General features: G+C 35.2%; 1 protein-coding gene across 1 annotated transcript in view; it reads right to left on the bottom strand.

The window, feature by feature from the left end:
* Window positions 1–6,853, bottom strand: part of SIM2 (SIM bHLH transcription factor 2) — a 192,008-nt gene extending 185,155 nt beyond the window's left edge. Inside the window, exon 1 of the mRNA XM_073618063.1 lies at window positions 6,435–6,853. Coding sequence (XP_073474164.1) covers window positions 6,435–6,609 — 175 coding nt within the window. The 5' untranslated portion in view covers window positions 6,610–6,853. The remainder of the gene's footprint in view (window positions 1–6,434) is intronic.
* Between the last annotated feature and the right edge of the window lie 7,225 nt (window positions 6,854–14,078).

Raw genomic sequence — 14,078 nt, 5'->3', positions numbered from 1 at the left:
AATTCAATACAGGTGGATTCAGAGGGCCCTGCTGGTAGAGCTTACAATCTAGAAGGGAGGGTCAAGTGATGCAAAAGGTAATAACTATGGGGGGCAATCTTATGGAGAAAATTAAATTACAGTTGTTAGGTGAAGGCAGGATAGGCTTCCTTGAAGAGAATGGTTTTTCAGGGATTGTCTAAAAGCAAGCAGGAGATAGGAGATAGTCGGACAGATTGGGGTAGGGAGTTCCATAGGATAGTAAAGGCTTGGAAAAGTCCTAGAATATATATATATATATATATATATATATACACACACACACACACAAATACATATATATATATATATATACACACACACACAAATACATATATATATATATATATATATATATATATATATATATATATATGCACACACACAGATATAGATATACAGGCATACCCCACTTTTAAGTATGCAATGGGGTTTATTTACTAAAGCTAGAAAGTGCAAAAATCAGGCTCACTTCTGAATAGAAACCAATGAGCTTCTAACCCCAGATTGTTCAATTAAGCTTTGGCAATAAAACCTGGAAGCTCATTGGTTTCTATGCAGAAGCGAGCCTGATTTTGCACTTTCCAGCTTTAGTAAATGAACCCCATTGTGTACTTAAAAGTGGAGTATGCCTGTATATAATTCCATCCCCCATGTTCTCTGCATACATTTATATAATTACGTCATATAAAAGTATATCAGTAGATCTTGATGTTCTCTACCTATATACATTTATATAATTGGATACCCTATGTCCCGTGCCTATACATTTATACAATATACTCTCTGTCTTCTATGTTTATATATTAGATCCCCACATTCTGTGTCTACATACGTTTATATAATTAGATCCCATATACATTTATATCATTAGGCCCCCCCTTTTTCTTTATCTATAAATGTATATAACTATCCCCCATATCCCCCAACACTATATTTCAACATATATATATATATGCACACACACAGATATAGATATACAGGCATACCCCACTTTTAAGTACACAATGGGGTTTATTTACTAAAGCTGGAAAGTGCAAAATCAGGCTCACTGCTGCATAGAAACCAAAGAGCTTCTAACCCCAGCTTGTTCAATTAAGCTTTGGTAATAAAACCTGGAAGCTCATTGGTTTCTATGCAGAAGTGAGCCTGATTCTTCCCTTTCTAGCTTTAGTAAAAAAAAACCATTGTGTAGTGGCGTATGCCTGTATATATATATATATATATATATATATATATATATATATATATATATATATGGCCTGTGATTGCATTTGTAGAACTGATGGAATATTTATACAATAGCTGGGAATTACATTTTTTTAATGTAGCTGGCACTCCTATTTAATTTGTGTATTTCAGTAAAAAGAGTGACACAGCTGCCATGGGAAGTGGCATCTCACCTTGGGAAGAAGTGGCAACTAGATCATGTCAGGGCCCTCCGTTCTGGGGAGGAATGGGATAACTCATGGGAACAGAGGGAAGGTTGGCTGGCATAGAGGAAGGGAAAGTGTGTCTGTCTGTGTGTGTGTCTGTAGGGGGGGGGGGGGGGGGGCTGTCAGGTGTATTACAGTCAGTCTGGACCACAGGACAATAATGACAGTCACTCCAGTGTCACAGCAGGGACTGTACCAGTGACAGTGATTCCACCAGCACAAAGCACACTTCATCTATTCTTCAACCACACTACAGATAGACAGCACACACAGACAATTCCTCTACAGAAATCAAATGCATCCAGCACATGTACAGAAAATATTATTCAGGGGTTAACTGCATTTACTATAAATAAGAACACACCACACCTATTATTTTATTGGGAGATTGGGGTATTTACAGGTGTGTTTATACAGAGGGATTTATCAGTCACTATATACAGGGACTCTGTATTTGAGAGTGAAAATATCTGAATCTCTTGTATAGAAGGTAATATATATATATATATATATATATATATATATATATATATATATATAGATAGATAGATAGATAGATAGATAGATAGATAGATAGATAGATAGATATCTCTATCTATCTATATATATATATCTATATAGATATATATCTATATATATCTATATAGAGATATATATAGATATATATATCTATATATATCTCTATATAGATATATATAGATATATATCTATATAGATCTATATAGAGATATATATATATCTATCTATATAGATATATATATATAGATATATATATATATCTCTATATATATATAGAGATATATATATATCTATATATATATATATATATATATATATATTTCTAATTATTATTATTATTATTATAGATATATATATAATTTTTTCATCACCAGTCAATTATGAGAAAGGGTTATTTTATTTCAACACTTTTTCACACACACGCACATAAATTATACACATATATTTATTTTTATTTTCTTTCTTTTTTTTATAGCGTCTCCTATGTTGCAGGGTTATTTTTTTTTTATTTGTACACATTTATCTATGTTTTCTTTTCTTATGTAGCTTTATCCATCCACACACTTATCAGAATAATTACAGCTCATTGGTAAGGTGTAGTAATTGTTGCTGTGACTAATCTGGCACTGGACTACTACAATGTGAATTATTCTTTACCATCATCATCATCATCATCTCTTCATCTCTTCCCTCCGCAATGCCATCGATGATCTCTGCCTGTATATGATGCATTGCTAAAGGACAGGCCGCTTAAACCTGCAGTAATCCTTTGTCTGCTGATTAATTATTTGCCTTCATAATAATAAACCAGATCCCTTCCATTCCCTCTGTAGAAGGCGGTATTATCGCCGCAGTTGATAATTAAACTGGAAAAGTCAATAGAGATACCTATTGCCTACATATCATACCAACTTGTGTTTAAAAAACTGTCTGATTAATGCTCATTATTATTGTTGATGCCATTTTGATAACCCAGGTGCCAGCATATATACAACAATATCATCAGATTCCCCCCTTTTCTCTGTACATTTATATCAGTAAATCCCCCATGTTCTTTCTATATATATATATATATATATATATATATATATATATATATATATATATATATATTCATATCAGTAGATTCCCCGTGCTCACTCTCTGTATACATAAATTAGATCCCCATGTTCTCTCTGTATATACATGTCTATTATGAGATCCTCCATGTTCTCTGTCCACATATATGCATTTACAGGAATACCCCACTTTTAAGTATACAATGGGGTTTATTTACTGAAGCTGGAAAGTGCAAAATCAGGCTCACTTCTGCACAGAAACCAATGAGCTTCTAACCCCAGCTTGTTCAATTAAGCTTTGGCAATAAAACCTGGAAGCTCATTGGTTTCTATGCAGAAGTGAGCCTGATTTTGCACTTTCCAGCTTTAGTAAATGAACCCCATTGTGTACTTAAAAGTGTGGTATGCCTGTATATAATTCCATCCCCCATGTTCTCTACATACATTTATATAATTAAGTCATATATAAAAGTATATCAGTAAATCTTGATGTTCTCTACCTATATACATTTATATAATTGGATACCCTATGTCTCATGCCTATACATTCATACAATGTACTCTCTGTCTTCTATGTTTATATATTAGATCCCCCACATTCTGTGTCAACATACGTTTATATAATTAGATCCCATATACATTTATATCATTCGCCCCCCCCCCCCCCTTTTTCTTTATCTATAAATTTAAATAACTATCCCCCATGTTCTCTGTGTACATACATTTATAATAATAATAATAATAATAATACAGTATCATTGGATCCCCCATGCCCTGTGCCTATATGCATATATATTATTACATCCTCCCTCATATTCTCCGCCTATATACATTTATATTATTAGATCCCATGTTCTTGGTCTGTACAAATTTATATTATTATACCCCTTGTGTGCTCTGTCTATGTACATTAATATAATTCGATTCCCTATGTTCTCTGCTAAAATTAAACCCTCTATCTTCCAGCCTTCTAATATTTACAGTATGTGATTAAATCCCCATGTTCTCTGTCTATATACATTTAATTGTATCCCCCCATATTCTCTGCCTAAACAAATGTATAAACTAGACGTGCCCATGTTCTCAACTTTCACCTATTTATATAGATCCGCCATGGTCTCTGTCTATATACATTTATATTATTAGATCCTACATTTCTCTGTTTATATACATTTTAATCATTAGATCCTCCTGTTCTCTGCCTATATAATTGGATTTCTGCCCATGTAATTGGATTTCCATGTTCTCTGCCTATGGTGTCCGTTTATGAAACAGTGATAAGCTGTGATCCTGGGGATCGCAGCTCATCTCTGACCATTAGCGGTTTATCAAATACATATCATTAGATTCCCCATCTTCTCTACATTTGTATCATTCGATACCCATGTTCTCTGTTTGTATACATTTATATCATTATATCCCCCCATGTTCTCAGGCTATATACATGTATATTATTAAATCCCCCATGTTCTCAGGCTATATACATGTATATAATTAAATCCCCTATATTCTGAGGCTATATACATGTATATTATTAGATCCCCCTATGTTCTCTGGCTAATCATTAGATCCCCCCCCCCCCACCCCATATTCTCTGGCTATAAGTTCCCCCATGTTCTCTCGTAATATAAAAATATTGAGGAGTTATATTTAGTTCGCTCACCGAGCAGTTACAAAACAGAAACTGAAAGGAGTTGACCTTATTAAACGATCAGAATAATATTATAGGTATCTGTAGAGCTACATAGAGTTCCAACGCAGATTGTATAAAGAAAAGAAAACTTTTCCTTATCTAATTATTAATATGTGTGAACTAAGCCCCTTGTGTAGAAGGCATGTGTTGTGTCTATTTACACTTGTTACATAAAATAATGTTAATAACAATAAGCTAATGTTAGCTTTCCATTAGTGTATAAAGCTTTTTACCGATAAACTGTCATCATTTCATAAGTACCTTTATTAAAATGTATAAACGTGCGAGTGATTACACCATATACTGTACAATCACCTATAAATGTATATAGGTTTAATTGCTCATATATATATATATATATATATATATATATATATATATATATATATATATACAGTAGAGTTTCCACTGACATATTAAATTATATAGGACACATCCATACACACACGTGAATTTAATTACACACATACACATACTTGCAATTACACCTGTTAATATAAATATATTGTATACTGAGGCTGATTACTTGAATATATAATTTATATGAAGATATCCTCGCAATACTATCAGTCTTTAAAAAAAAACACAAAAACCTATATATCTAGATATATCATATAGATATATCTATATATATATCTATATATATATATATATATAGATATATATATAGATATATATATATGTATATATAAATAGATATCTATATAGATATAGATATCTAGATCTATAGATAGATATATATCTATATATATTAAGCGAGAGGTATAGATAATTGAATGATTAAATTATTAAATAAGCCTCATAAACATGAATGCGTGTGTATATAAACTTTGAAATAATAAATATTATTCTGGCTGATTTACTAAGGGAATTACGAATCTTCACTCAATTAATTGAAGTTGTTGGTGTATAGATGAAAGAGCTATACACGAATTTGCATTTCACACCATTGCATAATTAAAGTAACTATATTGAGAAGATTTTCAACTCCTTTTTAATCTTTTATTTATTTTTTTCGGAAATAAATTTTTTAAAAAAAGATTCATGTATACTTGTGACTCTCCTCTAAAATGTCCATTCTGTCCCTATATTTCTAAATGCAATTGAGTGATTATTGCCCACTTCAGTCTGAGGCGTTCTATTATGGCTGATTTACTGAATGAAGTTGCAAGTACTCACTCAATCAGCGGTAGCTATAAAATATATATACAGCAAGAAAAAAAAAAACAATAAAAAAAAGAGATTATAAAAAAAGAAAATAATAGATGTAAATATATAGCGTAAATACATATCTACAGATATATATATATATACATACATACACTGTAGTATATAGTATATTATAGATAGATAGATAGATAGATAGATAGATAGATAGATAGATAGATAGATAGATAGATAGATAGATAGTTATATATATATCTATATATAGATGGATAGCTCTGTCTATCTATCTATCTATCTATCTATCTATCTATCTATCTATCTATCTATCTATCTATCTATCTATCTATCTATCTATCTATCTATCTATCTATCTATCGAGATAGATAGATAGATAGATAGATAGATAGATAGATAGATAGATAGATAGATAGATAGATAGATAGATAGATAGATAGATAGATAGATAGATTTTTTTTAATTCATATATAAATATGTAATTGTTTTTTTTTCCCAGTGCCCCCCCAGGACCATCGTAGCACTCACCGTCCGGAAAGACAGCCCTCATCTTCAGGTAGCTGGTGGTAAGTCGGATGATGGAGGCTTTGTCCAGCTGGGAGGTAATGGCGGATGGTAGGGGTAGTAGTTTGGCCAGCTCATAGAACTCTCCATTCTCCTTCTCCCGGCGGGTTTTGGCCGCATTTTTAGACTTCTCCTTCATGGTGACTACTGTACGGGGACCCCAGCAGCTCTGGCATAATCACCAGCCACCTCCAGCCTGCTCAGCCTGGCACACATTGGACGATCCAGCCCCGACCATCGATCACATCTCTCACCCTTCCAGGGACTCAGTTTGGTGCACAGATGGGACCTCCACCTGCTTGGATGGACAACGTTTAAAAATCAACCCCAGGACAGAAGGATCAGATCGGATCTGGAGATGGAAGGATGTTTGCAACTGCCACTCCCCCCCCCCCCCCAACTGCGACCTAACAAAGTTGTGCGACAAATGTGAAAGAATTCAGAGGCGCCTCCACATATCTTGGTGGATTTCAGGTCTCTTCCTGGGCAGTGAAGCCTGAGCCCCGGTGCTGTGCAGTGCAGGTAGTGCAGTCAGCTCCCCCCGGCTGTACAGAGCTCAGTGTGCAGAGAGGCCGGCGATGTCAGGCAGGACAGACACAGCAGACAGAGAAGGAGGCAGACACCGCAGTGGGTAGGCTGGGGAGAGGAGAGAGAGGATAGAGGGGATAGAGAGGAGAGAGGGGGTAGAGAGGAGAGAGAGGAGAGAGAGGATAGAGAGGAGAGGCCCCCCGCTGAGTGACGTCTCCTAATACACAGCACAGGGGAGGCAGGGTGACCTGACCAGCACAGGACACAGGCACACCACGGGTTAACTCATCTGAACATTGCAAGCCATAGGACCATGCACCCGGTCTACATCCATTATATACTGTATACTGTATATAGATAGATGGACACTAATATCATACAATGATTGGGGGGGGGGGGGGGGTGGAGGGGACTAGACTGACTGCACACGTCACACTACACAGGATATTAACCCATTCATAGAGTGATGGAAGTATCTGTATATACAGGAGGGGACTGGAGCTGTGCAAATATATATGTATGTATGTGTCTGTATGTGTGTGTATATATGTATGTGTGTGTGTATGTATGTATACATGTATGTATATATGTGTAATTGTATCTGTGTATGTATGTATGTGTCTGTGTATGTATGTATGTGTGTACTGTATATGTGTGTATATCTGTGTGTGTATGTATGTATGTATGTATGTATTTGTATGTGTGTGTGTGTATATATATATGTATGTGTGTGTTTAAGTATGTATACATGTATGTATGTATGTGTAATTGTATCTGTGTATGTATGTTTGTGTATGTGTGTGTATGTATGTATATATTTGTATGTGTCTGTGTGTGTATGTATGTGTGTATGTGTGTGTGTGTATGTATGTATGTATGTATGTATGTGTGTGTATGTGTGTATGTATATATGAGTCTGTGTGTATAGCGAAATAAAAGGCTGAATAAAGAGAAACCTAGGGCTGTGCATACATAGGTCCATGTGAGTTAAATGGATGGAGAGATAACTGGGTACATGGATAGAAAGATCTATACATGGGAGATAAATGGAGAGTTAGAATACATATCATCTATCTATCTATCTATCTATCTATCTATCTATCTATCTATCTATCTATCTATCTATCTATCTATCTATCTTGAAAGCAGGATAGATAGATAGATAGATAGATAGATAGATAGATAGATAGATAGATAGATAGATAGATAGATAGATAGATAGATAGATAGATAGATAGATAGATAGATAGATAGATAGATAGATAGATAGATAGATAGATCGATGTGCGATACACGGATAATAAGACAGATATAAAAATAAATTCTTTCTTCTTTCTTTCTTTCTTTCTTTCTTTCTTTCTTTCTTTCTTTCTTTCTTTCTTTCTTTCTTTCTTTCTTTCTTTCTTTCTTTCTTTCTAGATAGCAGAGGAAGAAAGACACACACACACACACACACACATATATATGATTCTTTATAGCTAAATAGATTGATCAATGAGAAATAAATGTAGAATTTGAAAAATATAAATTATAATCCCTTCCTTTCTTCCTTCCTCCCCCTCCCTTTTCTTTCTTTCTTTCTTTCTTTCTTTCTTTCTTTCTTTCTTTCTTTCTTTCTTTCTTTCTTTCTTTCTTTCTTTCTTTCTTTCTTTGGTGAATACATTGTATGCAGTGTGTGTTAGGCGCCCTCTCTAGTCTCTGGCTATTCAAGTAAATTGGATTATAATATAAAATAAAATATAGACATTACATACACGTACACTGGAGATTATAGATTGGAAATATTCAAAATATCGGACAAATATACTTGTGGAAGCCACATGAACCCTTTCTCTCTGCTGAGAAGTGTTCATCCAGGAAGCACTGTAGGGTGACATTGCTGTAATTTCCCCTCTATCACCCCAGGTAGTGGGAATATCACCGAGATTGGAAGCTCTTCACAAATCACAATGTAATGTGCTACAAACCCGACTGTAATATTCCTCCCTGAACTGGAGCTGACCATAGACTCCCATACAGTATGTAACCTCATCTCACCCGAATTTCTGTGCAACGTTCTCCTACTGCGACCGTTTTGTGCATTTGTTGTATTTGGGCTTAAAAATAACGCCTAGGATTGACCACTCCGATGATCAGGGGAATATTTTCATTACCTGACTGTGTGTTGGCTTATAAAATATTCACCTATCTTCCCAAAGGGGTTTAAGATGTCTTTAGGTAGAATTAGGGAGCTAGTGATCCCTGATGTTGTCTACATAATTTATTCTATAGTGTATGACAGTAGACTTCATATATATAAATATATATATATCATTTCTTTCCCCTCCCCCCAGAGATAGTGGAAAACATAATTCTATAATTCTAAGTTCTGCTTGTGGATTTATTTTAGAATTCGTTTTTTTCTTTTTTCTAAAATACACTTTTATTTTCAAAATACCAAAAAAAACACCAAACACAATTTCTAAAGCCCTATGAATGTAACAGCCACCACACATTCACACATGGTTAACCATTCCCTCTACCACCAGAGAGAAACACCTACAGAAAATATTTGGTGAATGTCATATTCACTGCTTTATATATATGTCCCCTGATTTCATTCAGATTCCTTTGTAAATTAATATGTTCACGGTTTAATAAATTCAACTTATTTTCTACCTTTTCCAGGGCTTGTTGATGATGATGGCAATAGTTACTGGCCTATTTGATAGGAATGACTTGAAACTGCAAATCCCAGCAGCACAATTGATAAGCAGGTAAAGACCAAGCAATAATACTGTGTCTCTTGTCCAGTTTAATGATTACATGAGAACTTTTCTGCTACAGAGCTAAGAAAAAAATATTGAGTTATTTATTTGCTGGACTTAACTACTGAATATATTAAAAACAAAGCCAGAGGAACTACAAGAACCAGCATATCAAAAGCAGGTATTTCTGGAGCTCGTAGTTCCAAAACTGGAATGATTTAAGCTTATCCAAGTGGATGAGCATAAGGGCTTAATGCACACAGGACGTTTTTACAGCTGCTGTTAGGGGCCTTTGACGTTTTTTTTTTTAACTGCCTCTAAAAGCCCCTCCATGTTAGCCTATGGGGTTGATTTACTAAAGGCAACTAGACTGTGCACTTTGCAAAGTTCAGTTGCACTCTGCAAGTGCAATTGCTCCAGAGCTTAGTAAATGAGGTAAGGCTTCACTTTGCAAAGAATGCCCAATCACATGCAAGGAAAATTAAAAAAAACAGCCTTTTTGCTTGCACATGATTGGATGATGGAAGTCAGCAGCGCTTTTGCTCATTTACTAAGCTCAGAAGCACCTGCTCTTGTAGAGTGCAACTGCACTTTGCAAAGTGCACAGTCAATTTGCCTTTAGTAAATCAACCCCTATGTGTCCATGCACACATAAACTGTCAGAGGCGTTTGGAGGCATAAGCGTTTAGGGGCAGTAGAAAAAAAAAAACAACATCCTGCGCTTCCAGGAGCAGCAAATACAAGCTGTAAAAACGAGAAACGCCCCAAAATGCAGCGTTTGACGTTTTTAGGCGTTTTTACAATGTAAACAGTGTTTTTAATGAAAAAATGCCCAAAAAACGCTAATGCCAAAAAACGCGCAAAAACACGCAATAATGCTAATGTAAAAACACAGCTAAATGTGAAAAAACAGGTGTTTTTAATGCTGCTGTAGCTGGCGTTTTTAAAACATTTTGTGTGCATGAGCCCTAATGTATGTATACACACACACATAAATATATTCATGGCCGTATTTACAAGTACAGCTCAGCATATTGTGTGTCTGTGTGTGTGTATATATATATATATATATATATATATATATACACACACACACACACACACACAATTCTGAGGTCCTGAGGAAGACAAGCCTGTGTCTCGTCGAAACGTTGAAATAAAATCTTCACTGTGCATTCACCTCTCAAGACCCAAGAGTGCGGATATCCCTTTTGGACTATAACTGTATATATATCTATATCTATCTATACATATATAATCCAAAAAAAAAAGGTGGCACTCACGGGCCTTGAAAGGTGAATGCACAACGCATAATGAAGGTTTTATTTCAAAATAAAGAAATAAAAATGTCATTATGCGTTTTGCGTTCACCTTTGAAGACCCGTGAGTGCCGTTCTCTCTTTTGGATTATATGTACTACAGTCTTTACTGTGCACCTGGGCCAATTTTTTTTATCTCTGATATGTGTGCAGTGGCAACCATTGGGTATTCTATCTATCTATCTATCTATCTATCTATCTATCTATCTATCTATCTATCTATCTATCTATCTATCTATCTATCTATCTATCTATCTATCTATCTATCTATCTATCTATCTATCTATCTATCTATCTATCTATCTATCTATCTATCTATCTATTGCATACTGTGTTTATTATGTAATCTTTGTACATTGATGCAATCTTTTATTGTTAGCAGGAACAAGAGAAGTGATTTCAGTAAAAATGTAATTGTTGGCAAAATTTCGCTTAAGTGAAAATTCTTATTTTCGCTCACTATAGTTGCTTGGGGAAAATTAAGTGAGAGAGAATGTTTTTTTGTGAAGGGGGTGTATTATGGGTTGTTTATTTCATTAAGTGTTATTTGTATTTTTTTTTCTTTTTGTGTGTGTTTGAATTTGTTTGTTACTTTAAATTTTTTTTTTTTTGGCTGTTTTCCTTTTTTCTGTAAAAATATGTAAAAAATATGCAAAAAAAGTTAGGATAATGAGGGTTCAGTTTTTGGCTCAAGGTTGGTTCCAGGAGTCTTAAAAGGAGGTTCCTGTAAACCTCAGGAGCCATTTAAAGTCTGTTTTAAAAAACAAAAAAAGAAAAACTTAATGTCGCCTTCCCCTTTAATTCTAATGCATTTCCCCAAAAGTGGCAAAAATTGGTCAACCCAATTTTTACCAATGTGTCAAAGTTTGTGCATAGAAAATCCAAAAAATCTCCAAGTCAAAACAAACAAAAATACTTTAATTTGTAATCAACTATATTTACAAAGTATATGGTGACCAGTAAATATTTTAACCCCTAAGTGGCACTTTGGATTTTCTGCACTGTGTACGGTGTCCTGGCACTTGTACGATCGGTTAATCTCAGCATTCGCTGGGCATTTTACAATGTTCTATTGAGCTGTGAAAACTTCTTGCACAGAACGCAGCTCTGAAATCCATCACACCAGGAAGATCTATTGACAGGGCTAAAGGATTTAATGGTAGAATTTTGTATTCTTGCTAAGGAAACAGCCAGTACATAATTATCAATAATAATAAACAAAACGTTATGTATGGAATACTGATGGTTGTGCAGCCACGCGTGACCTTGGCATGGCCCTAGATTAAGAAGGGTTACTTATATTAACACATATGTGCATTCACATTAACCCCCTGTGATTCTGTGTTTATACATATATGTAAACCCAGTTAGTAGAATCTTATTGTGTATCTAAACCCAGAAACAAAAAAATGATAGTATTGCAGTTTACCTGTGCTTTAATTAATGGCTGCATTTGTTTTCTTTCTTTTTTTCCAATTTTTTCTCTTATTTTCTTGCTATTAACACACTTTCAGTCCTAGGGAGAAAACTGTACTGAACAGCAACGTCACCCTAGGACTGACAGTGTGTTAGGACTACATAACACTGTGTTAGGACTACATAACACCTCCCTCTTTTCTTGTGATTTGTAGTCCACAAAGATAACAAGTGGGACAATGCTAACTGATAAAAGTCTAGAGGCCAGAAAGTACAGGAAGGCCTCAGCTAACATGATTTCTGGCTGAATGAACAGTTATTATTATTATTATTATTATTATTTTTGCACGTCTCAAACAGATATAATGAAACACTATCAATGGTATAGTCATTTTCCATTTTTTTATTTTTAACCCCTTCACGCCTAAGGGTAAAATAAATCTTAATGCCTGAACACAATTTTGCAACTTTCACGTGTTTGTAAAACCCAACATATCATCACAACTACTTTGTGCATCCAGGTGGATTAAACCTTGTTTTTTTTCAGGACAAATTCGGCTTCCATTTGGTGGTAAATGATAATGGATATCTCTTTATTTTTTTTATTTTTTTTTATTATTACTAAAATTCTCCTGCTCCTGACGATCGCAGCAAAGTTGTTGTTTGTATCCGTAGTACAGCCCAAAACAATAGTGCATATTTTGCTTTTTTTTTTTTATCCTACCTACAACACACTGATGCTAATTTAAAAAAAAAAAAAAAAACATGCCCCCCCAAAAAATACTGACCTTGACCTTTGACCCTGACCTTGACCCAAACACTAACCCTGGCACTGACCTAGATCAAACCTTGATCTAGATATGTTTTATTTTATTATTATTATTATTATTTTTACACATACTTATTTTTTTCCCTGCAAGGAGAGAGAGAAATACAATGTATCTCTCTCCTCTATTCCCAGAGAGAGAAAGCATGGGGGTGGGCTGCACAATGACTGATCACTTTGGTAGCCAATCAGAGGCTATTACAGCGATCAGGTGACCTGGAATCGGGAGTTCTGGGTCCCGTTCCTTAGTACAGGGACTGTGGGGGGCTCTTGGTGAGACCCTGGTGTTTGTGCTGAGAGTGCAAGGAAAGATACGCAAATATGCGGCCCCACAAAAAAAAAAGCACAGACAACTGGGGCCGCATATTTGCATACGCTGGGAGTAAAAAAGTTACTATACACACTTCACTAAAATAATGCCTTGTACGGACACCTCATTTTCCTTGTTCAGGCACTTCCTGTTATAGGGTGACAACACTTTGTCCCCATCTCCCGATTACTCTCCTGTGTTGTCACCCCCTCACACATTCTTCTGGTGGAGTGCCTATTGACACTTGTTATGCTGTTGTCACATCAGGAAGTCAGCTCAGAGCAATAGAATGCAACTGACACTGAATGTAGAGATGGGAATTGCCTTAAAGCGGAGTTCCGCTGTTTTCTTTTTAAGTCAGCAGCTACAAATACTGCAGCTGCTGACTTTTAAAATAAGGACACTTACCTGTTCAGGGCACCCGCAATGTCGGCACCCGAAGCCGATCTATCCCTCAGCTGT

This window comes from Aquarana catesbeiana, linkage group LG02 (assembly GCF_042186555.1).
Source record: "Aquarana catesbeiana isolate 2022-GZ linkage group LG02, ASM4218655v1, whole genome shotgun sequence".
NCBI lineage: Eukaryota > Metazoa > Chordata > Amphibia > Anura > Ranidae > Aquarana > Aquarana catesbeiana.
The sequence above is the reverse complement of the archived record's forward strand: the minus strand, read 5'-3'. Positions and strand labels throughout refer to the sequence as shown.